The sequence below is a fragment of the Mytilus californianus genome, unplaced genomic scaffold (genome assembly GCF_021869535.1).
Source record: "Mytilus californianus isolate M0D057914Y unplaced genomic scaffold, xbMytCali1.0.p SCAF_2, whole genome shotgun sequence".
Classification (NCBI taxonomy): Eukaryota; Metazoa; Mollusca; class Bivalvia; order Mytilida; family Mytilidae; genus Mytilus; species Mytilus californianus.
The window spans coordinates 118,174,014-118,197,360 of NW_026262668.1; the positions used below are offsets into that span (position 1 = coordinate 118,174,014).

General features: G+C 30.4%; 1 protein-coding gene across 3 annotated transcripts; it reads left to right on the forward strand.

Moving 5' to 3' along the window:
• The first annotated feature begins 36 nt into the window (after positions 1 to 36).
• LOC127728655 (alpha-tubulin N-acetyltransferase-like) lies at positions 37 to 22,929 on the forward strand. 3 transcript variants are annotated; one of them, XM_052236254.1, is made up of 9 exons: positions 37 to 224; positions 7,351 to 7,420; positions 7,676 to 7,767; positions 8,035 to 8,206; positions 10,278 to 10,479; positions 13,530 to 13,687; positions 14,253 to 14,338; positions 17,370 to 17,699; positions 19,730 to 22,929. In XM_052236254.1, the coding sequence occupies exons 1-9, from the start codon at positions 133 to 135 to the stop codon at positions 19,884 to 19,886; spliced, it is 1,359 nt and encodes a 452-aa protein (XP_052092214.1). In that variant the 5' UTR covers positions 37 to 132; the 3' UTR covers positions 19,887 to 22,929. The 3 variants fall into 3 exon arrangements, with proteins under 3 accessions (XP_052092214.1, XP_052092216.1, XP_052092215.1); XM_052236256.1 differs by having other exon boundaries at positions 17,550 to 17,699; XM_052236255.1 differs by having other exon boundaries at positions 151 to 269.
• The last annotated feature ends 418 nt before the right edge of the window (positions 22,930 to 23,347 follow it).

The following is a 23,347-nucleotide window of genomic DNA, read 5'->3' on the forward strand; positions in this document are numbered from 1 at the left end:
GAAAAAAAAAGATATTTACTGCGTTGCTACAATGTTTGGCAGCTACCAAGACATGGCGGAAGATGAATATTGTCAGTTAGTTAGTTAGTTAGTTTAGAACTATACTGCTTGCTGTTGATCTTTAAAAGAAAAATGGAATTTGATTTCAACATCAATTATTTATTTAAAGACACAGTAACAAAATTAGATCACAAAGTTACACCATATAGGAAGAATGCAAATGGGTAAGGATTTGGTTGACAACCACCTGTTACCTTATAATGCATGAGGTACTTGTCATTTATTTATTCCGTTTTATGTTTATTCTAGTTTTTTGTGACAATAGTATTTGGAAAAGGTATGGAATGTTGAAGGTTAACTAAATTATTTAATCCCTTTTGGGATTTTTTGTGTGGGGCAGTTTTCTGATTAGGCCGTCTCAGAATCCCTTATCAAGTCTATTCAGGTAAATGTTTGCCAATTACCTCACATCAGACAAGCGCTTCTAACACCTACTGCACCATTCCCTACACCCAAAGCAGATAAGAATTGATTAGATGACATGATCTTATTCCCCGTGCGACACATTTTGGGGGACATAGAAATAACTGGTGCCTATCATCATTCCATCCAGTCTTGTTAGCGCTCTAGTGTGAACAATTCCTGTCAGATTTTTATTAAATTTATATCAAAGGTTTATATAAGCAATTTCTCCGACAAGTTTGAAAATCAGTGCTGATCAAATATTTTTAAAAGAGTTATCCCCCTTGGAAATATTAATTATATGGAAAATTGCATTGTAAGCGCTATCATGTGTACAACTTTTCCCAGATTTTTTTCAAATTTGTATCAAAGGTTTATTTAAGCAATTTCTCGACAAGTTCAAAAATCTGTACCAATCAAATATTTTTTAAAGAGTTATGCCCCTTGGAAATATTAATTATATTGGAAATTGCATTGCAGTTACTGACAGCTAAATCAAAGCCAATAACAACTATTAGAATAAAAAAACAGAGTTTCAATCTCCCCCATCGTTGCACATATTTTATCAATTCAAGGGAAGTAACTGATAAAAAACTTTTTACAATTTTATATCTTAGAGATACATGTATGAAGACTTGAGAGGATGCAAGTACTCTCAGATCTGTACTTAGTGTCTTTTTTGTTGTTGGGATGCATAAATACCCTGCCTGTCCGGTCTGTCAAAAAGCGAGACATAGGTATGCTGTTTCCAGCGGCGGCGGCGTCAACAATGTATTAGTTTGTGATTAGGTCTAGTTCATGGTGAACCACTAGTGGTAGGTCTATTATATTTGGTATGCAGTTGTATTAGCATTGGCACATCTCATAACCATGGAGATTATTTGGCCCCGCCCCCTCAGTCAAGGTCTATTGACTTTGAAACTTTTCATAGTTTACATGTATTAGTTTGTGATTAGGTCAATTTATGGGGAACCACTAGTGGTAGGTCAATGATATTTGGTATGCAGTTGTGTAAGTATTGGCATATCTCATTTCCATGGAGATTATTTGGCTCCACCCCTTTAGTCATGGTCTATAGACTTTGAAAATTTTGCTAAGTTAACATGTATTAGTTTGTGATTAGGTCAGTTCAAGGGGAACCATTAGTGGTAGGCCAATGTTAATTGGTGTTCAGTTGTAAAAGCATTAGTGCATCTCATTTCCATGGAGAATATTTGGCCCCACCCCCTCAGTCATGGTCTATTGACTTTGAAACTTTTGCTTAGTTTACATGTATTAGTTTGTGATTAGATCAGTTTAAGATGAACTGCTAATGTTAAGTCAATGATATTTGGTATACAAATTTATTGGCATTTGCAAGTATCGTTTCCATGAAGATTATATAGCCCCACCCCTGATCATGGTTCATTGACTTTGAAACTTTTACATAGTTTACAAGTTAATGTTTGTGTTTAGGTTTGTTTAAAGGGAACGACTTGTAATAAGTTAATGGTATAAAAATTTGGTATTAGCATTGGCACATCTCATTCCATGGAGATTGTTTAGCCATGTACCTTCAGTCATGGTTCATCGACTTTGAATATTTGTATAACTTACATGTTAAAGTATTGCTATTTTAATTTCAACATTTGCATTATCAAAATTACAAAAAGGCGAGACATATCTCTGTGATAACAGTTTATTATAGTTTAAACTTATGTTGTACTGTTACACCACTTTACCAGGTTAGGGGGAGGGTTTGGTGCTAACAAACTAATTTAACCCCGCCACATTCTGTATCTGCCTGTCCCAACATGCCTAAGTCAGGAGCCTGTAATTCAGTGGTTGTTGTTTGTTGCTGTATACCATATCTGATTTTGTTCATTGTTTTGTACATAAATCAGGTTCTTTTGAATTGTTTTACATTTGTCATTTTGGAGCCTTTTATAGCTGACTATGGGAGTATGGGTTTTGCTCATTGTTGAAGGACGTACAGTGACCTATAGTTGTAAACTTCGATGTCATTTGGTCTCTGGATGATATAATCCTGTAACATATTTCAATGTTTTAATAGATAAAAAATATGGCACAATATTTTTATTTATAAGCTATGAACATCGAAATTGAGTATTTCAACTTAGCTAAATATTTCAACATGCTAGATATTAGTCATGTACATATCCAATGAAATCAATTGTAATTTACTAAAAACTACAGAAATTAATCAGTTTTAAAAAATAAACTTTTATTTTTCTTCCGATATCATGTTCCACGTAAGAGCCTCTACGTTTATTTTCTCATGTCAATCATTGCTGGAATTTGACCCTGGTCAACCAAATCAATTGTAACGATGATAGATTTATATAAGATATTTCACGGTCTTTATAAAGGAAATTACAGATGAAAAAATGGAACAGGATATTATTATTTTTGTTACTACATTAAACCTTTCTAAAAAGAAACAGTTAAGATAAACATCGAAATTGTTCAATCCCACTAAGTTTCATTTATATTTGATATCCTTATCGTAAATCCTGAATAAATCGTTTGTGATTTTTAATAAAAAATCAGGAAATTAATAAGTTTTAAAAAATTAACTTTTATTTTTTCTTCCCATATCTCGTTACCTGTAAGCGCCTTATCATTTAGTTCTCCATCAATCAATACACATATTTGACCCAGGCAATCCAAATAACTCGTGTTTACTGTTAAGTAATTTCCCGCCAATCTTAGCTTGTGCAGTCATCAGGCTTTTGTAAATTGTCAGCTAGTTAACATTTTTATAAAATGAGTGAGGTCAAGTTCATTTTACGATTCAATAATGTGCCTTTAATTGATACTACTGATTAATTAAATTTAATTATAAATAACAGTTTTGTTTGCATTGTGTCAAAAAAATTTACTTATCCAATTATTTAACGGTATTAATGGATTAAAATGTGTGATTAATTTTTAAATTTGCAGCAAATATACAGTATTTCACCAACTTGTTAAAGAATACCTTTAATTTGAAATTTTACTCAATGAAATGAAATTGTACATATTTTATCATATTTATATTTAAATTGTATAAAAATGATAAACAAGTTAACAACTGACAAACGGTATTTTTCATGAAATATACGGCGTTGGAGGCGATACATGAAATTCATTGAAATAACATTGGCTTTTCTTTTCCCGTTAGAGCCTTATCATTTATTCTTCTCTATCAATTGTTACACTCATTTGACCCAGGTCATTTAAATCACTCTTGTTTACGTTAAATCATTTCCCGCCAATCTTAGCTCGTGCAGTCGGCAGGTTTTTGTAAAATGTTGTCAGCCAATTCTAACATTTTTATAAAATGATTGATGGAGGTCAAGTTCATTTTACGAATCAATCAAGCGGTTTTAAATGATATACTGATTAATTGAATTTATTGGAATATATGTTTCTTGATGTTTACAATGCCGTTAACATGCGTTTTATTTATTCCTTTCTTTTCATTCGTTTAATAAATTACCAAATAACAGCTTTATTTGCAATCGTGTCAAATTATTGCGTATCCGATTTGAACGGTATTAATGGATTGTAATGCATGATTAATTTTACGGCTTCTCACCAACTTGATAAAGAATACTTTTAATTTGAAATGTAACTTAATGAAAGGAAATTATATTTATTTGAATTGTATAAACAATTGAAAATTGCATCTTTTTCCGGAAATATACTGCGTTTGCGGAGATGATGAAACATAGCAATTACTCATTTTAATAAAAGAGTGGCCTTTTCTTTTGGAAATTTTTTATGTGTCATTGATTTTTAAAAGAATAAATAAGCTATAAATATAAGAATAATTAAATCTTAATTATAGTTATAAATATATATACTATATATGAAAAGAACTATAATTATTTACAGTAGCGTCGTTATTCTCGGAAATCCAAGCGACTTTTTATCACTTCACAGGAGAGAGCGAAAAAAAAGAGAAGATCACTGGTACACATTGTTTGAAATGAAATTCACCTATTTAGTATCCAAAATCCATACAACTACGATGTAGGTGTTCTGCATCAGGTCATAAATGATATTACATGGGGAATGATGACTTGTGTCAATTTAACACCTTTGGTTTTATCGCTACATACATTGTACATGTATATTGTATGCTATTTTAGAATTGAAGGATCAGAAATAAGTACATATTTAATTAAAAGTTATATATAATTATTTCTCCATTTTTAAATTGTATGATTTATTTTCATTAATACAAACGGACCTAAATAAGTTTTCATATTAATTATTTACACAACATGCACAAGTCAATGTATATGTTCATCCCGAAGTTATAAAATTTTGATTGCTCACATCGTTTAAATATATAATACCTAAAGCTGATTAATTGACCACTATAGAAATGTATTAAAATCAGAACAAATCTTTTAACTTCATTTGAATATGCTGAATCCAATATTTGAGTTGTAAATTTATTGTCCATCAGTTTGGAATTATCTAATTGTCGGCACCCATGACATAAATGGTTTGCCGCAATGCATATCGATTTTCCCCACTGTTATAGTACTTATAGATTGTAACAAACTTTTGGAGCACATGTTTTATTGCAGAATTTCATGAAATATTTTAACAGACCGATAATCGTGTACTGTCTTCAGTGGCGGTTAAGGATGAAAGGGTTCATGTAGTAGCAGTACCTGTCAATCATTTTATTTATGACTGTCGGACATATGTCTGAGATGAGATCTGGAACATGTCAGATGTCCGACTATCGTCGTAGTAAGACTCAAAATGTACTGTATGCCTAGGCCTTTTATAATTTGGCAAATTGCAATTTTTTCGTTTTTGCACTCTTACTCAAGTTTGCCTCATGCAAATTTTATGAAACTCATACACTTTGCTAAAAACCTAAACTTGCAGACAGAGTTCAAAATTGGGCAGTCAGTCACTTAACATTCTAGAGTTATGGCTATTTATAACTTCGAAAATTGCAAATTTTTTCTTTTCCGTAGCCTGTCTTAAGTTTGCAATTGCCTAATGGAAATTTTATAAAACTCATACACAATGCTTAAAACCAAAACTCACAGATAGAGTTTGAATTTGGGCAGTGAGTCGCTTACCGTTTTAGAGTTATGCCCCTTTATAAATCGCAAATATTTTCGTTTCTGCACTAGCAGTGACCTCAAGTGCTCTCTAAAAGTATTTTCATGAATTATAAGCAAGCTTGAGTGGGGGCATTCCTTATTTTCATTGTCCATTGATTTCAATTGTTCAAGTGTTGCAAATTCTCGGGTCAAGAGTCACAGATTTCAAAATATGGATATTCTTTACTTAGATTTTTTTCATATACATGTAGGCATGAATCAAGTAAAAAGAAGGTTTTACCTTTACCTTCTATCAATGATGGATTTTGATTAAAAGTAAATGCATATCATGAAGCTTCATTTGTAATGTGTGTAGTGAAGTAAATATTGTTAATCTACCCTACAAATACTTCCAATGAGGGTGTCAACATGGTCAAGTAACGTAACTATGTAATTATAAATCTATTCAAAGACCAAATACTGAAAAGTAAAAAATATATTGTTTACTTTTGTTGAGAGGCAGGTGCTACCTTATATGATCCCAAATGTTGTTGGTTTTCAACTTGTTGGATTTTGCATGTATATTTTACTTGTCAGTCACAAAGTCACATGACTCGTCAATTAATGCTTAGCTCCCCCAATGAAACAGCTACACACAAAGAAAATACTGCATGTCAAAGGCACAGAAGTACACTTATTATAAAAAAAAGAAAATCTTTGTAAATAGAAAATAAAAATAAAATTTTCAAATTTGCCTCAGTCAAAGTTAACTAAGTTATCTGCATTTGGTTTTAGTTCCACAGACAACAGTGTCAGTGAACCAGTTAGTCTTTTTCTTCAACAATAAGAAAGAAAAAACATAAAATATAACAGAGCAATTCATTCCATGACAAATAATCACTTAAAGATAAATGATGTGCAGGGCCAAAAAAATATAATTTGAGTGTGATTTCAATTTGGGTAGAGGAAATTAAGACTCTAGCTGGCTTTAAAATTGGCTCTTAGGTTTCCAAGCTGGTGGCAAAATATAGCAGCTGGTGATTTTTTTGGAGCCAGAGCAGCCCCTGACTTAGCCCTCTGAATTTAAAGATTTTGCATTGTTTTTCATAGAATTGAGCCTTCAGTTATTTATAAAAAAAAATTTGACAACATCAATGCAAATAAATTCATCATAGATACCAGGATTGAAATTATGTACGACAGACGTGTGTTTCATCTTTAAAAGACTCAACAATGACGCTCCAATCAAAAAAGTAAAAACAGCCAAACAAAGTACGAAGTTAAAGAGCATTGAGGACCTGAAATACCTAAATGTTTTGCCAAATGTTATTAAAAAACAGTATATTGGCAGATTTTCTGTTTGGCATCGTATATTATAAGTTTAAGGTGCAGAAACCTTGAAAAATTTTGAAACAATGTGCTCTAATCAGTATACGTAGTGTTGTGATTTGTATCCATAAAAACAACAAAGATTAAATTTTTTAAGGTAAAATTGTTTTTAAAAGGTTTTGTGCTATTTCATATTTAGGAGTTGATTAATATTAAAGAACAGTATTTTTGAACCTCAGATTTGGTGCTACAAACACATTTTAAACTTCTGTTCGTTTGTCATACATACGTCATGTACATATGCTTGAGTGAGTTTTGGTAAATTATACATTATTTTGGCCAGCATGCCATTGTTTTATTAATGTATCTTTGAAGAGTCAATTTTGTAAAGCCTAAAATATATACATCATCTATTGTTTTGAAAATTTTTCGTTACAGTGTTGAGGAAATTCTAGTTTGAAGTTAAATTCTCTATTAAATTTTATGTTTTTCTTTCTTCCAGCTATGATTATGTCACATTACGTAAACAACTATACCAAGTTATTGATCGGATGGGAGAGGCTTCTGCTAGAGTAAGTTAACATATAAATTTCATGTCAAATATGATTAATACAGCTTTATTTATTTTTTCTGCTTTTGAATATGTTTTATTTTTTATCAAAATATCAATATAAAAATAATGTGTCATTGAATATTATTAAGTTTTCAAAAAAAATGAATAAATTAATTTATCAGACTATCAAAGATCTACCATCCACGCCTAATTCCTTAGTTGACTTTTGCTGTCATTAAAAAGTGGTTGTGTAATTTTAATTTTCAAATTTCAGGCACAAGGTTTACATGGACCTATTACTTTAGCAAGAAAGTTGGAACTGTCTGATCATATATTGTATGTTATCAAAGATGCAGAAGCTAACAGGTAATTTACCAATACTTCAATAACTATTTTAACAATAACATTTAGCAGTATTCTTATATACAAAATGATAAAAACAAAAGTTTGTCAGAAATTTTTTCACAGATTTTAACTTTTGTTAATAAAAAAAATGATTTCAGAATTTATCTTATAAGAATTATAAATTTAAATGTGAACGATGCAATAGTCAAATGTTCATTATGATATTAGTAGCAATGATAATCCAATATTGAATATAAATACAAAGGAAAACAATGATGTGTATTGCAGTGGAAAGGGTGCTGTGGTAGGCATACTAAAGATAGGACATAAAAGATTGTTTGTGTATGATAGTCTAGGTCGTCAACATGAAATGGAACCTCTATGTGTTTTGGACTTTTATGTACATGAATCCAGACAGAGAATGGGTTGTGGTAAAAAGTTATTTGAGTACTTTTTGAAGGTAAATGTTCAAATATGTATATATCCAATCATTATTTCTAAAAGCAAAAGGTATTATGAAAGTTGAGCTAAAACACATGTTACAATGAAATTGTTAAATTAGTATTGTAAAGAAATGGCGGACCAACTCTTGTTTTACAACTATAACTTAAAGTCACCATTTTACGACAGACACACAGACAGCTGTATGCCGATGTCTAATTCTCTCTAATAAATAACCTTACAGTAGAAATTTTTATAAGTTAATGTGAATGTGGGATATGTGTCAATGAGACAAATACACAAATAACTAAAGTTGTAGATGGCAACATACAGTCTTCAAAAATAGACATCTGTACAATATATCAATCTCTATACTATATATCCAGTCTAGCTGATTAGTCAATAAATTAAACGAAATATCCATGATCACCCATCAGCACGGAATTCTCAAAATGAATATATGTGACAGTTTTTAGATCTCAACCCTCCTTTTTAATCTTGATATGTTGACTAACAAAGGGTACATAAAGAACATACAATAAAAATCAGTACAGGAAAAGCAATTGTTGTAAAGAGGTTTAATAATTATTTCAAATTCTGAAAACAAACAGTAAATAACATATTTCACCATCAATGTAGATGAAAAAGGTTTGATTGCATCTATTTTCTTCCTTTTTGCCTGGGACTTTTACCTAGATTTTGGCTAGCTAATTACTTTAATTTTTTCATGCAATCCCTAACTCACTAACTTGCTTTAATTAGGAAATGTTTTCATGCAAGGTTTTCAATTATTGATACAAAATGTTTTAAAATTTTTCAATTCATGTGAGAATTCTTAGTATTTATATTTTTTTGTATTGATTTTTCATTGAATTTTCCAAAAGATCAAATTGTCAAAATAATCAATACAATGCTAAACTTCAAATGAAATATTAATAGCCAATTTGAATGGATGCGTTAACGTTCTGTCATATGAATTTCAAATTAACAATGTGTGAAATATACTGTTTGAATTTACTATCGTAATAGAAGTAAGGTATTTGTTATACAGTCCATCAATGATATCAAGCAAATAATAAAGTATTTAATTATACATGTATTTATGTTATTGTTGTGTTAAGATTATTGCTCTGTAGTACCTTACAAGCTCCCTCTGGATTTTATTATTTTAACTCTTGTCACTACAGAGTAATGTGACTGAAGGTTGACTTAATATTTAAATTGAAAATGAACTTTTTCACCCATATGTTACCTCAAGTTTGTTTTACACAATTTGATATACCTGAATAAAATTAAGTTACACAAGATTAGGGCAAAGATAACACAAACTCATGGCACAGCTGTTTATGTCGGTTTTGTGTGAGCTTCGAAAGGTTATGTTAAGTTTCTTTTATCATAATTGTTTAATTAGATACAAATACATGCTATTATAAAAGATTACATGTATATTAATAAAGGCAATAGTAATATACTGCTGTTCAATAGTCATAAATCAATTTAACCGAAACAAATCTGGGTCACAAACCAAAACTGAGGGAAACACATCTCCTATTAGAGGAAACAAAACGTAACAACTGAAACACTGAACTGCTACAAAAACAAACACCAACATACATAGAAACGTACTATGTGATAACAACTGCCATATTCCTGACTTGGTACAGGACATTTTAAGAAGAAATGGTGGGTTGAACCTGGTTTTATTGCTAGCCAAACCTCCCGCTTATATGGCAATGGTAAAAATACCGCTAAAATGACAACATTACATGACAGGAATACAGTACAAATAAATGCAAGAACATTCAGCATAGAGAAATACATAAATGAATAATAGGATAGTACATTTCAACATGTAAACCATAGAATAACAACGAACACCTAAAATTAATTTATGACAGAACACAAATATAGCACAATAGAATAATGAACTGTGCGTCACACGAATGTATCAACACCACAAAAAGTGATGTCACAGGTAAATTTCTGAAAAAAGAATATAAAATTGGGATTAAGTTATATTATAAAAGATAACATGCATATGACAAAAATTACTTGTTCTTAAATTTTTTCACAATGTTTTCTTTTTTCAGGAACAGAACATTAATCCAAAACATTTAGCTATAGACAAGCCATCGTTTAAATTTAGTAGCTTTCTTAACAAACACTACAATTTAAAGGCAGTTGTTTCACAGGTGAACAATTTTGTAGTATTTGAAGGATTTTTTAATGGTAGAACAGATATGCAAGGTAGACGTAATGGTAAACCTCCAGTTCATCCTCCGCGGTCTCATTGTAAGTACCACCACCAAGGATCTGGACATTTTTCCTCACAATTTCGGTCATTTTGAGAGGACTTTAAAGATGGGGCCCTTTTTTCAAACTGTCGAAATTAATCCCACTAGATTCATAGCATCAACGAAATTGTATTAAGTGTTTCATCAAATTTACTTCATAAATTTTCTTACTGTTTTTCTGAATATGTTCAAGAACAGTTTATGGAATGCAACAGTTTAAAATTGAAATGATTTAAATGACTCAAAATGGTTAATTTCTCAGACATCGCTAACATATTTTTAATTTTTAAACGAAATTAAAACCAGAAGTTTCAAAACAATACTAAAGTACAAGTAATTCCGGATTCATTTCGTATATGTAAGAGAATGATAATCCCTTACTTCATGATTAAGTACGAGCGATAGCGAGTACTTATCATGAAGTAAGGGATTATCATTCTCTTACAAACTTAGAATATTGTAAAGTGCTCAAGGCTCAAATGATCTCTTGATTGGTTGTATTCAAGAATTAGTTTCATTGTCATTGCAATGTTTATAATTGATGCATGACTTCCTTTTTCAGCATTTCATTTCTGGATTAGTTTTAGTGATGAATGGACTTTCTTATAATTTGGGAAATATAAAAAAAATGAGTTATAGACATTAGGTCACACAACAGTACAAACAAAAAGTAGGAATTGTATATGTTTCCTGATTGTGAGTATGACTGTTAATCATGTAATATTTTAGTGATGAATTATCCTTTGCTTATTTACAGTTTAAATCAACAAATACTTTTGAGTTACAACTATTGAACTAATTTTATTTCACAGGCAATATTTTGGTCCGGCTTTTTAAATCAAATACTATTTCATTCAGTCAGGGAAATTTTCAAATAAAATGCCTTTAAAAGTATTGCATGTATTAAAAATATTCAAAATTTAAATTAAATTCCTGTTTGTTTTTTTGTTGTTTTTTTTATTTTATCGGAATATTGGAAATAACTTTTTTTTTATTTTATCGGAATATTGGAAATAACTATTCTTCACAACCGCTGGTCCAGTAATCAGAATTTGGGAAAACTAAAGATTTAGGTTATTTTTTATTTAAAACTTTTTTTTCTTTTTTTGCATTGCTTTGATATTATTCAGTTTTTTTAGTAATTTGAAGTTATTAATAATTTCATAATAAAATTAAAGGTACCAATTTTACTGCACCAGTAAATTTCAACTTGTTTTGATTTTTTTGTTTGTTTCACAATTCAACTTTTAGTCAGTTTCAATCACTGTGTGATAAATCCTTTCAATCTGATAAATGTGCTTCGAGGCAGTTGTAACTCATTTATAGAAACTCTTTGTTTTGAACTGTAAATAGACCTAAATAATAGGATAATTCCTTACTAAGAACATGATTTACATTCATTCTTCACAATTAAGAGACATCAAATCCTACAATTTCATTGGTCGAGAGCACTTTGCTATATTCTAATGGTATTTGTTCTATTTATCAAATTGACAGGAAATCACCAAATTTTAAATTTTATTACCTTTAAAAGTGTTTGAATATAGCAGATAATAGTTGCACTCTTTTGATTTAGCATGAAATCATTTTGCATTTAACGATTAAGTGTCTTATCTGGTGAACACAATGTCACGCATGCGTATTGCATAGTACTGTAAATAAAGCACAAGTTTGTCTCTGTGAAAAATTACTTTTTTCTACGTAAATTAAATCAAGTTTTAATTTTTAATCAGAATTGACAATTGTCTTTACTAAAAAGTAATTAAATAGTGAAGAAAGTTGTCATGGAATATTAAGTTCTTAATAGTATTAGTTCTGAGCTTGTGATCGCTGTCAGGTGTGAATTAAACACAAAGGTAAAAAGTGATTAGCGATTATTAGCCAATATTTCCTGGAGGCTTTACTATGGTTATTAGGAGGGGCCTAAGGATTATCATACTATACTGGAGTGGCAGTTTTGTTACAGGAAAGGGATTACAAATAATAAAAAGTGCAAAATTGCGATTAAGAAACTTGTCCTAAATCTCAATCTGCTGTTTAGGACAAATAGCTTTCAGTTTAGGTCATGACTGTAAATATGACGGTTTCTGGACCCTTGACCACTACTGTCTCATTGTAAGTACCACCACTGTCTCATTGTAAGTACCACCACTGTCTCATTGTAAGTACCACCACTGTCTCATTGTAAGCACCACCATGGTATCATTGTAAGTACCACCACTATCTCATTGTAAGTACAACCATTGTATCATTGTAAGTACCACCACTGTCTCATTGTAAGTACCACCACTGTCTCATTGTAAGTACCACCACTGTCTCATTGTAAGCACCACCATGGTATCATTGTACCTATAAAAGTCTATTTGCCAATTACCTATTTGATTTTGTTATTACATAGTTTTAAGAAAAGTTTTCCTTATGCCAAATATAGACTGGTTCTAAACTGGGCAAAATGGGATACTGCCCATGCAAAGCATGATAAGTTCAAGGTAATATATACCAGTCAGGCATATTAACAGATTTTTAAAGAAAAACTATTGATATAAAAAAGTTTTAAGCTCAACAAAAGTTCAAATATTATTAAAAGATTTTAAACTTAGTCCTGGATTACACACATTCACACATAGAGATTTACCCTGTTTATCTTCATTTTCAAATGAAAATGTATGTCACTTCTAAGGGAAACCACTTTTTCAAATGGATTTCAGTTACAGAATTTGCAAATAGAATATTTTCTTATTTGTGATAAACAGTACAGAAACAAGATCCACATACCAACTTTATGTTTAAATCGTGAATTTCAAAATTTCATCACAATTTTTCCCTTTATTTGAATATTTTGTAATGGCTTTATGAATGATTGTAAGTTATATGACTTTATGGGAATCAAAAACTTGCAACAAATATTCATAAATGTCACAAATAAATCATATATTGCACACTTGAAAAGTCTATTATCACATAACAGGAAAGGAGCTGTACTTTGTTTTTAAAATTGTTATAAAGATACTTCATATGCCTTAATTTTGTTTATTGATATTATTTCAGATCATTACAGACAAGGGGGGAACAGTCCAGAGGATGATGTAATCATAAGAAGACCTAATGGCATCCATTCAGCACAGAATTGGCACACAAGGGACCGTCCGCCATCAGGGCGATTCTCTAAAGCATCACATAATACTTACCCTGCCAGAAATGATGAGGTAATACAGATGTTCTCAATGAATGGTATAAACCAAACATATGAATACATTTTACAATGCTAGGCAATGTTATATTGTTTATGATAAATCATTGCTGAATTTACTTTTAATGTTGATCAATAAAAAAAATGTGTAAGATGATCACATATTTGTAATAAATAATTTTTGTTCATTCCCTGCCATTTACTTTATTGCATTCTTCAACACAGTTCCTAAGCGTGATGATTTTATTAAATGCATTAAGGTCCTTCTTTCTAAGCGCATAGTGTATATATCTCTTTAAAAAGTCTTTGTTTCCAGTTCACAATCATCAGGAGATATCTATTGCATGATATGTGGTAAAGTTTGTCAATTAACAATCTGAGAAAAAATTTACCCTAAAGGTTATGTTGTGTCAAGGATTCAGCAATAAAATTGCTGTCAAGTTATTGTACTTTTAAAAATGATATTTAATCTAAACAACCAATGATCCACATTAATGGCAAAAAATTTAACTTTTCAAATAATAGAAGATATACAAAGTAATCCAGTAACCCTAGTAACAGATGTAATTATATTTTTTCAGCATCAAATTGTAAATGATCAGAATCTTGCCAATCGACCATTGTCAGGCCAAATGTTAAATACTGATGTCATCAATGAAAGACTGAAGTAAGTATCCTTATATGGGCTGGACTAAATATATTATCTGTTTAATTTTATATTTTTTTCATGTTTAACCAGGAATGTGACCAGTGTAAACAGATTTACTTTATCTGTCCCCATGGCTTCATATTTATCCCTATTTGTACAGCCAATAAGTCAATTGTGACGCATCTGGTTATGTGATAAGGCATGCAGGTATTTTTTTCTTAAATGAAATATTTGGGCATGGAACATTTTTTTTTAATTTAGTATACTGTGAGGTGGTCAATAACTGTCAATACTATTGTCACTGAAAGAAGTTTGTTTGTCTGGTTTTTAAATTTCTCATGTGAAAGTAAGAGGCCAGATATTTTCATATTTCTTTAAAATAAAATTTGAAGGTTATTTGTTTTCAATTACATAAAACTGACAATAATAATATGACACTTATTGTTTGATAATGTTAATTTACTTTTATTTTTTACTTAAATAATTGCTTAAAATTATTCTCATTTATACTATCACCTATATAGCAGGAAATAATATACATTTGCACTAATGTCTTATATTGCTTTTTATCACATATTTTTTTACAAAAACATTGCGTTTTGCATATGCAGATTTGCCCTAGTCATATTCCTGCCCGGAGCTAATAACCAGTTATTGTGCCCTGTTATGACATCATAAGCTAATATGGGAGTCTAGGGATCACTACAAAAGTCAAAAAGTCTGAAAAGACCAGTTTTTGTCTGAATTTGCATGAATTTTTACTCGACATTCTTAATTTGTCTGAATAATTTTTAAAAATTCTTGACATAGTATGAATTTGTCTAATAAGGTTCTTGATTTTTCTTGACAAGTGTCTTGACAGTATGAACATTGTCTTAAAATTTCTCGACACTTCGTGTATCATCTGATAAGAGTCTGGATTAGTCTCGACCAATTCTTGACTGTCTTAAATTTGTCTCGATCTGTCTTGACATATTCTTGACATTCTTAATAATGTCTGAATATGTCTCGACATATTCTTGACATTCTAAATAATGTCTGAATATGTCTCGACACATTCTTGACAGTCTTAAATATGTCTTGACACTATCTCAACAGTATAAAATTCGCCTGAAATGTGAAGGAATTATTCTGCACTGTTTATGACATTCTATTGCTGTTGTATACTCCTTTTTATTATGGCTAAACTAAACTTTGAAGAATCAAGGATTAATTTGGTATAGTAAGATACCCTTTTGGTGCAACTAAGTTGGAATACCCTGAATAATCCCCCATGTAGTTTAATTTTGATTTATTTTTATTAAACATTTAAGTAATTGTTTTCACTTGGAATATAAGTCGAAGGTATTGACAAACAGCATTTAGATTTTTGCCGTTCGCAAAACTGCCAGTCAAATTTGCTTTACTAAAATAGGTGTCTTGTATCTCTTTTGGACCCCACAATTCATCTTTTGTGTGTGTGTGGCTAAAACAAGAGGGGGGCTTTCGTTTAGGTCAAAGAATTTGTTCCCATCTTGATTCAAAAACCTTATTCATTTTTTAGAACAACCCAAAAACATTTTTTATTCAAATTTGAGTGTTGAATTTTATAATTTTTTATCAAAAATAAATATTTGTGATAACTCCTTCCTGAAAAAAAAAATGTTTAGATCTATATTATGCATGTCTGTTTGAGAACCATTTCATAAGACCGATGATTTCTATAGAAATCATTGATGGGACCCATTATAAATACATTTTTTTTATTATTCCTGGAGTAGATAATATTTTCTTTTAATCTTTGGGAATTGTTCAATTTGTTTTTATGTTAAAATAATTCACTTCATAATTTTGATAAAGAAAATCCATTTCAATTCAATTTTTTTTCATCAAAATGATGATTTTCATTTTCATCTATCAACAAACTTTTTAAATTGTAGTGGTATGGTCGGTCAACTGATAAGTTGTATGGCTGATTACAGGTAAAGCAATAACTTCTATTTGACAGTTGCTTGTACTCTGGGGTGTGGAATACCTTAATTTTATGGGGAACATCCTGTCCATGTGTAAAACTTAATATATTCCAACAGATGACATTACACAAATTTTTCTTCTGTTAAATGAATGATTTGTATATCATAATTTGCTATTTATATAAACCACATTTTGGTATAATAATTATTTACCATACCAACATTGAATATTATGAATGTAGAATGAAATGTGTCTACAGTATGATTGGTTTGAATCATTTAATTTATAAGATTTAGGAATCAAAATTTGTAATTATTTAAAAACCCACATTGAAATTGTTTTATATCAACACACCCACATTTGAATTATTTTATACTTTAGATTTCATAGCCATATTTGCATTTGTAAAAATATTTATATACCCAAATTTTCAATTATTTTACATGCCCAACTTTTATTTTTGTTGTAAAGAAGTGTAACTTGAAACAACAATATATCATATAAAGAGAAATAAAGATTAAAGTTATATCATGAATATTGGTCATGATTTGTAAAACTCAGAACTGTCAAGTAAATTTAAGACACGATTCAAAATGTTCAGAATATGTCAAGCCATACTGAGAAAAAATAAGAATGTCGAGAATATGTCGAGAAATTTCAAGACAGTATTCAAATGTCAAGAATTTGTCAAGAAATTTTAAGACCATATTCAGAATGTCGAGAATATGTCGAGTAAATTTCATACAAATTTAATATAAATGAGAATTTGTCAAGAAAAATTAAGACACAAGTCATACTTTTGGAGAATGTCGAGTAAAAGTTCATGCAAATTAAGACAAAAACTGGTCTTTTCAGACTTTTAGACTTTTGTAGTGGATGATACCAGGGCCAATATGGAAAAGGACATGTTATAATCTATAAATATGCACTTTGCCCATATCATTTTTCTCTCAAAGTTATTTGAACTGCATCATGGAAATGTTTTTATTAACTTTCTGGTGATGGGTTATTGTTACTGACACATGTGTGGACTGACTACGGCATTTATTATCTATAATAACTGGTAAATGGTATGCTTTTGTTATTTTTCTCACAGCCCCCAACTAGATTTGCAACAGCTCACTACTGCTGCTGATCGTGCTTTAGGTGCTAGGGCAAACTTATACAGTCGTCATGGTAACACACCACCTGGGTCAAGGCCATCAAGTAATACTCAACGGCCAACTAGTAACACTAGGACTACAAGTAAAACTAACAATGACCATGCTATTAACAGGAACTACAATGATATTGGTCGACCAGACAGCCCTCCATTACTTCAGAGAAATGGTCCACAGACAAACTTCAAAGACAAGTTGAATTTACATCAAGATTATCAAGGTCGTACTGGTCATTTAAAATATTCTCCAGATACAAATGTTGGAAGGTAGGTTTATCTTTTATATATCTATATAAGTAGTATTGACTCCATCAAAGGGATACAGTGCTATTTGTTTCTCTTCATTCCTTTGTAATTTCATTGGTTTTCTATTTTCTATTTTAGTCCAAACTTAATATTATGTCTGCAAAAACTCCTAAATAAATGATGAAAATTGTCAGGAAATTGTCAGTCAGTAATGCCATTATGCACCTTTCATCTATTAGTTTGATCTGACTGATTTTTGTGATCACCCATAGCAAAACAATGATGTGGCATAATATGTACTAATCATGGCGTAGGTAGGCATGTAGTATCTTCAAATCCTATCAAGTTCAAATGATGACGTTAAGTCTGATGAACTGTTTAGGAAGAGTGCCCAATTCAAGAACCCTTGCAACAACTCTCTGAAGGGTCTATACTCCATGGATTGTTGCAAGGAAAAATCCATCCAACATTCACTCTATTTCCTGTCTTTCATATGGGTTGACCTACCTTTTGTTATAATTGTTAATCAGTTCTCATTCTAAATATGCATTTAATATTTGCAACTGGATGTTAAACAAGCAATAGACAATCAATCGTCCTGTAAACCCTGATTATAGGTTTCAATGTAACTTTCAGGAAATCCTCAGTTTTTATACGCCCGTTTACGGGACGTATTATGGTATACCGTTGTCCGTCTGTCCATCCGTCCGTCTGTCCGTCCGTCGTCAACATGTCGGACATTAACTCAAAAACGCTTTAACCAATTTGCATAAAACTTTGGTGAATTGTTTATATCTATTGACGTGAGCTCCCTTTCGTTTTTCATAAATTTTAGATTTTACGTTTCCGAGTTGTGGGGTTTTATTCATTAAAAAAAGGGGGATTTTCCATTTTTCGGACAATAAATCAAGAATGCTTTCAGCAGTTCTTATGAAACTTTGGTGAATTGTTTATATCTATTGACATGAGCTCTCTTTTGATTTTTTATATATTTTAGATTTTACGTTTCCGAGTTACAGGGTTTTATTCATAAAAAAGGGGGATTTTCCAGTTTTCAGAAAAAAAATCAAAAATGCTTTCAGCAGTTCTTATGAAACTTTGGTGAATTGTTTATATCTGTTGATGTAAGCTCCCTTTAGAATTTTATAAATTTTACATTTTACATTTTTGAGTTGTGGGGTTTTATTCATTAAAAAAGGGGGGATTTTCCAGTTTTCGGACAATAACTAAAAAATGCTGTCAGCAATTCTCATGAAACTTTGGTGAATTGTTTATATCTATTGATGTAAGCTCACTTTACATTTTCATAAATTTCTAATATGACATTGAGAATTAATTGAACTTTATTTGTTTATAGTCTGACAACAGATTTACTTACCGGTAGTATTGCGCAACAGCACAGTGTATTGCACAACAGCAAGAAATCTTTCATTGAATATAAATTCAATTCATATAACCAATTTCAAGTTCTTTGACTACATTTATTCAGAAACCTATATTATGTCAAATATTTAATTACAATCCAAATTCAGACCTGTATCAAGCTTGAATATTGTGTCCATTTTTGCTCCAACTGTTCAGGGTTGGACCTCTGCGGGCTTATCCAGCTGCGCTCAGCGAAGCAGTTTATTAATGGCATTCTGGGCCACTTTTTTTTGTATCTGTAGATTTTCTTTTTCTCTTAACAAAGCTTCTGTTCAAATTGGATAAGTTATTTTGTTTACACAACTCTTTCTACAGCTATTAATTCACTCAAAATTCACTCCAAGTAACTGACTTTATTTTAATCTTATTGTTTCTTTATAAAGATTTTGAAGTTTGTGTATTTGTTGTTTGAGTTCTTACCACACATTTTATAGTTTTCTTTGAGGCAGCTGTATATATTAGGAAATTTGAACATGGTTAAAAAATATGTTAATTTATGTATCATTGTCATTTTGCTTAGTTTTTTCTGTTACCTATTCTGACTTCGGACTCTTGACTTCTTTTAAACAGCGTTTTTGTTAATAATCTAAATGAAAAATCAGTTCTTTTTTTTATTTATTTTTCAGTTTGCCACAGATACAACAAAAGCAAAGTCCAAATCCAAGCAGTCTCTACTCACCATCATGGAGAACTAAAACTGATTATAATTGGACTGTGAATGGACAAGTTCAAAATCATCAGACTATATCACAGAGACATTATACACATACACGACTGTGGTGATTAATGATATTGAATAGTGTGTTTATGATTTTGCTGAGGAAAGAAAACTAGAAAGAACATATAAGAAGGATGTGACAGGTTGCAGAAGGTCTCAGATTTTCATCGACATAAAGTAAAACTGTGTTCTCATAATACAATGTTGCGATTACAAACTATATATTGTAGAAGTGTATGTCAATTTAAAACTATCATGTCTCTAACAATTAAAAAAATGTCTTCTTAAGGTGCTTAATTGCTAAAGGACAAGATTGAATAATTTATGTTTTGATTTTTTTCAATTCTTCAGCCCTATTGATTTTAGATATGACTAGCAGCTGTTCAATAGAATATCTTAAGAGGGGAAATAATTCATGCTAGAAATCCTTAGTTTTTGCAGAATTAAATCACAGCTTTTCTGTACATAAAAAAGATTATGTTACTTAAAATGTAATTCTGTCGTCACTACAGTGTAGATTAAAAACCTCAAAGAAGCTGTTTCAAAAGGGAATGTTTTACTTTAATTACTTATTAACTGACCTAGTCTAGCTTGGTCTGACAGGTAATTCATAAATAGAATAATTCTGTCTAGCCTATGACGAAAGTCACAGAAGATTAGGCTTACCTATTAATTTTCTGGTGAGGGCAATGGCATTAACAAATATAATTACTTTTATATCTTAATCCAACTTTCATATAGATGAACAAAGCTTTGTATGGAGGTTGTTTATGATGAGATTGTATTCTGATCTTGACCTCATTTTAACATTCAAAAAATTCCTTTAATTGGCTTAAGTTATGGTTGGTGTATTCAGGATAAAGACAGGTTCTCTGAACATGTCTACAATACTGCAGCTTTGTTGTTTCCTAATTGTCAATCAGAGCTCTAGTGATGATATTTTAAGTTTTTATAATTCTGCCTGTTTGTCAACAACATGACAGAGTCAAAAATATTTGGTGTGATGATTTTTTTAGAAGTATATGTCAGACTGATATACTGTGGATTCATTATTATTTGTGGGACACCAATTTTTGTGGTTTTCATGGGTACAGGCAACCCATGAATTTAAATGTTTAACATGTACATGTTTTCTATAGGCTGGTATGCAAAATTTTGTAAAACCATGAAACCAAATATCCACGAAAAGATAATTTTCCATTAATTCACAAAGAATAAATTTATCCACTGTATGTGACATTGCAATGACCTCGTTTTTAAGAGTTTATTGACCTTTAGAGTTATTAAACATACAGTATGGGAAACTATTAAGTGAGTCAGATTTTGTTTCCAAATTTCTGTAGATTAATGATATATTTTAAAGGCTGATAAACAATTTAAATTATAGAGCTGACAAATTATATTTAACTCACTGCATATAAATTAAACAGGGCTCTGTTTAGAATAAACTATTTAAGAATTAAATGCCTTATATATTTCAACTATATTCATGTTTCCTTTAAAGGGTTACTTTACTCACCTCACACATTATATTTTACCTACCTATATGCATATATGTGAATATCATAATTTCAATTTAAACATAGTTCATGCAGTCCTTTTTACATCTGTATATTTTCTGCTGTAAATTATTCAGAAATAAATGAAGTGCTAAGTTGTTCATAATAATATTCATCACTGTGGTTTTTTATATGTCTTTCAAATTGTTATATTTGCTATCATTTCAATGTCAAATAGACCATTTAATTGGTGTTATTTTTTTTACACCGCACTTCTTAATGTGGGCACACTGTATGTAGATGTGACAATGAAAATTGTCTCATGTTTGAAACAAAGTCAGTTAGTCATTAATAAATAATGATGTTTTTTCTCACTTGAATCCAAGTCAATGAAATCAGAAAATAATATGGTATGTCTCATAGTTTCAGGTTTCATATTGTAATTACATTGGTGCAAGTGACAAAAAAGTAAAAAAATACTCCAAGGAAAAATCAAAACAGAAAGTCCTTTATCAAATGGCAAAACCAAAAGATCAAACGAACGGAAAACAACGGTCATATTCCTGACTTGGCACAGGCATTTCCTTATGTAGAAAATGGTGGAAACTGAAATATATTCATTGTAGATTTGAAGGGACAGATTCAGGGTTCCAGGAAAATGGGTGTAATTGTCGGTAGTGGTAAAAATAGCAACAAGTGTAGCAAGACAATTTTTTGTTATTGTTTTTTGCCAAACAATTTCATTTATTTCAATCATGGGCATTAAGCATATCTACCAGATCTTCATGACAATAGCCTATTATTTGCATTATAAAAATAAAGCAAAGACTGAAACTTTTTGACAGCACTTTTCTATGATTGAGTTATGAATATTTGTAATTACCTCATGATCATGCAATACCATGTATAAGTGTGTATCAAAGAAAACAATAAATGCTTCAAGGACTGAAGATAATGTTCCTTAAATCATTTGTTTGGCATCTTGAAGTGAAATTATTCTGTTTTCAAATAATGAATATTTAAGGTTTTTGGTTTGTTACATATAAATGTAATATTGCTATACAATAAAAATTACAATCTTTTTCATTTTCTGGTATATGATAAGCATGATTTGTTGACTATATATCTACTTATTAACACTGCCTTTTTGTACATAAATTCTGGCTGTTTCTATTTTGTGTCAAAAAATCCATCATTAAGTCTTATTTAAAGCTTGATTGGCTGTAGAATGAGCTACATAGCAGCTTTCTGGCAATAAAGTGTTTTCAAAAGTGCTCCTTTTTTTGAAGAAAAAAAATACTTTGAATTACTTTTATGTTGGTGTTCATTTTACAAATTGTAATTGTACTTAGAATGAAATTAAAAGTAGTTTTGTCTGCTGTTGATCCAATAATTGCTTAGATTATGTTTATGTAAAATGATTGTTACTTTATTTTTAAACTAATATAAGGTGGTGTTGTTCTGTTGACAGAACTTTAAGGAATGTTATGTAAATGAAATTGTTCTATGTTAAAATTACATGTTTATACATGTTTTCTAATGCAGGAAATATGAAAAATAATTACAAAGAAGAAAATGTTATAGAAAAAAATAAAACAAAATCCATGAATTGTTTAGTTTTTAGCTTACGGGGTACTTTGCCCTAAAGACAAGTATGAGCTATTACTTGATGCCATGGTTGTTAACTTTTCACATTTTATTAACTCCCCTGAAACTTCTTAGAAAATGTTAACCAAACTTAACATGAATGGTCTATTATAGATGAAACTTATCAAATTATAGATTACGATTAAAACATGGCTGTCCAAGGAAAATCTCAAGTTTGATAGGTCAAATTTCAAATTTTCTCCTGCGAAACTACGAGGCAAGATATTTTTACATTTCATAGAAATGATGATTGGTAAACCCTCTAATGAATCATAATTCAGTATGGATTGGGTAATATTAATATATAGGAAAAAAAATTTCAAAGACAACTGCCTGTGATTATGCCAGTCAAGTCAGTATCTCTGATACTATAAGCAAAA

Bases quoted from the DNA above. Each gene is read 5' to 3' on its own strand.
- LOC127728655 (XM_052236254.1), top strand. From the start codon at position 133: ATGGAATTTGATTTCAACATCAATTATTTATTTAAAGACACAGTAACA. The intron at 7,421-7,675 runs GTAAGTTAACAT...TTCAAATTTCAG, and splicing joins TGGGAGAGGCTTCTGCTAGA to GCACAAGGTTTACATGGACC. The intron at 13,688-14,252 runs GTAATACAGATG...ATATTTTTTCAG, and splicing joins ACCCTGCCAGAAATGATGAG to CATCAAATTGTAAATGATCA.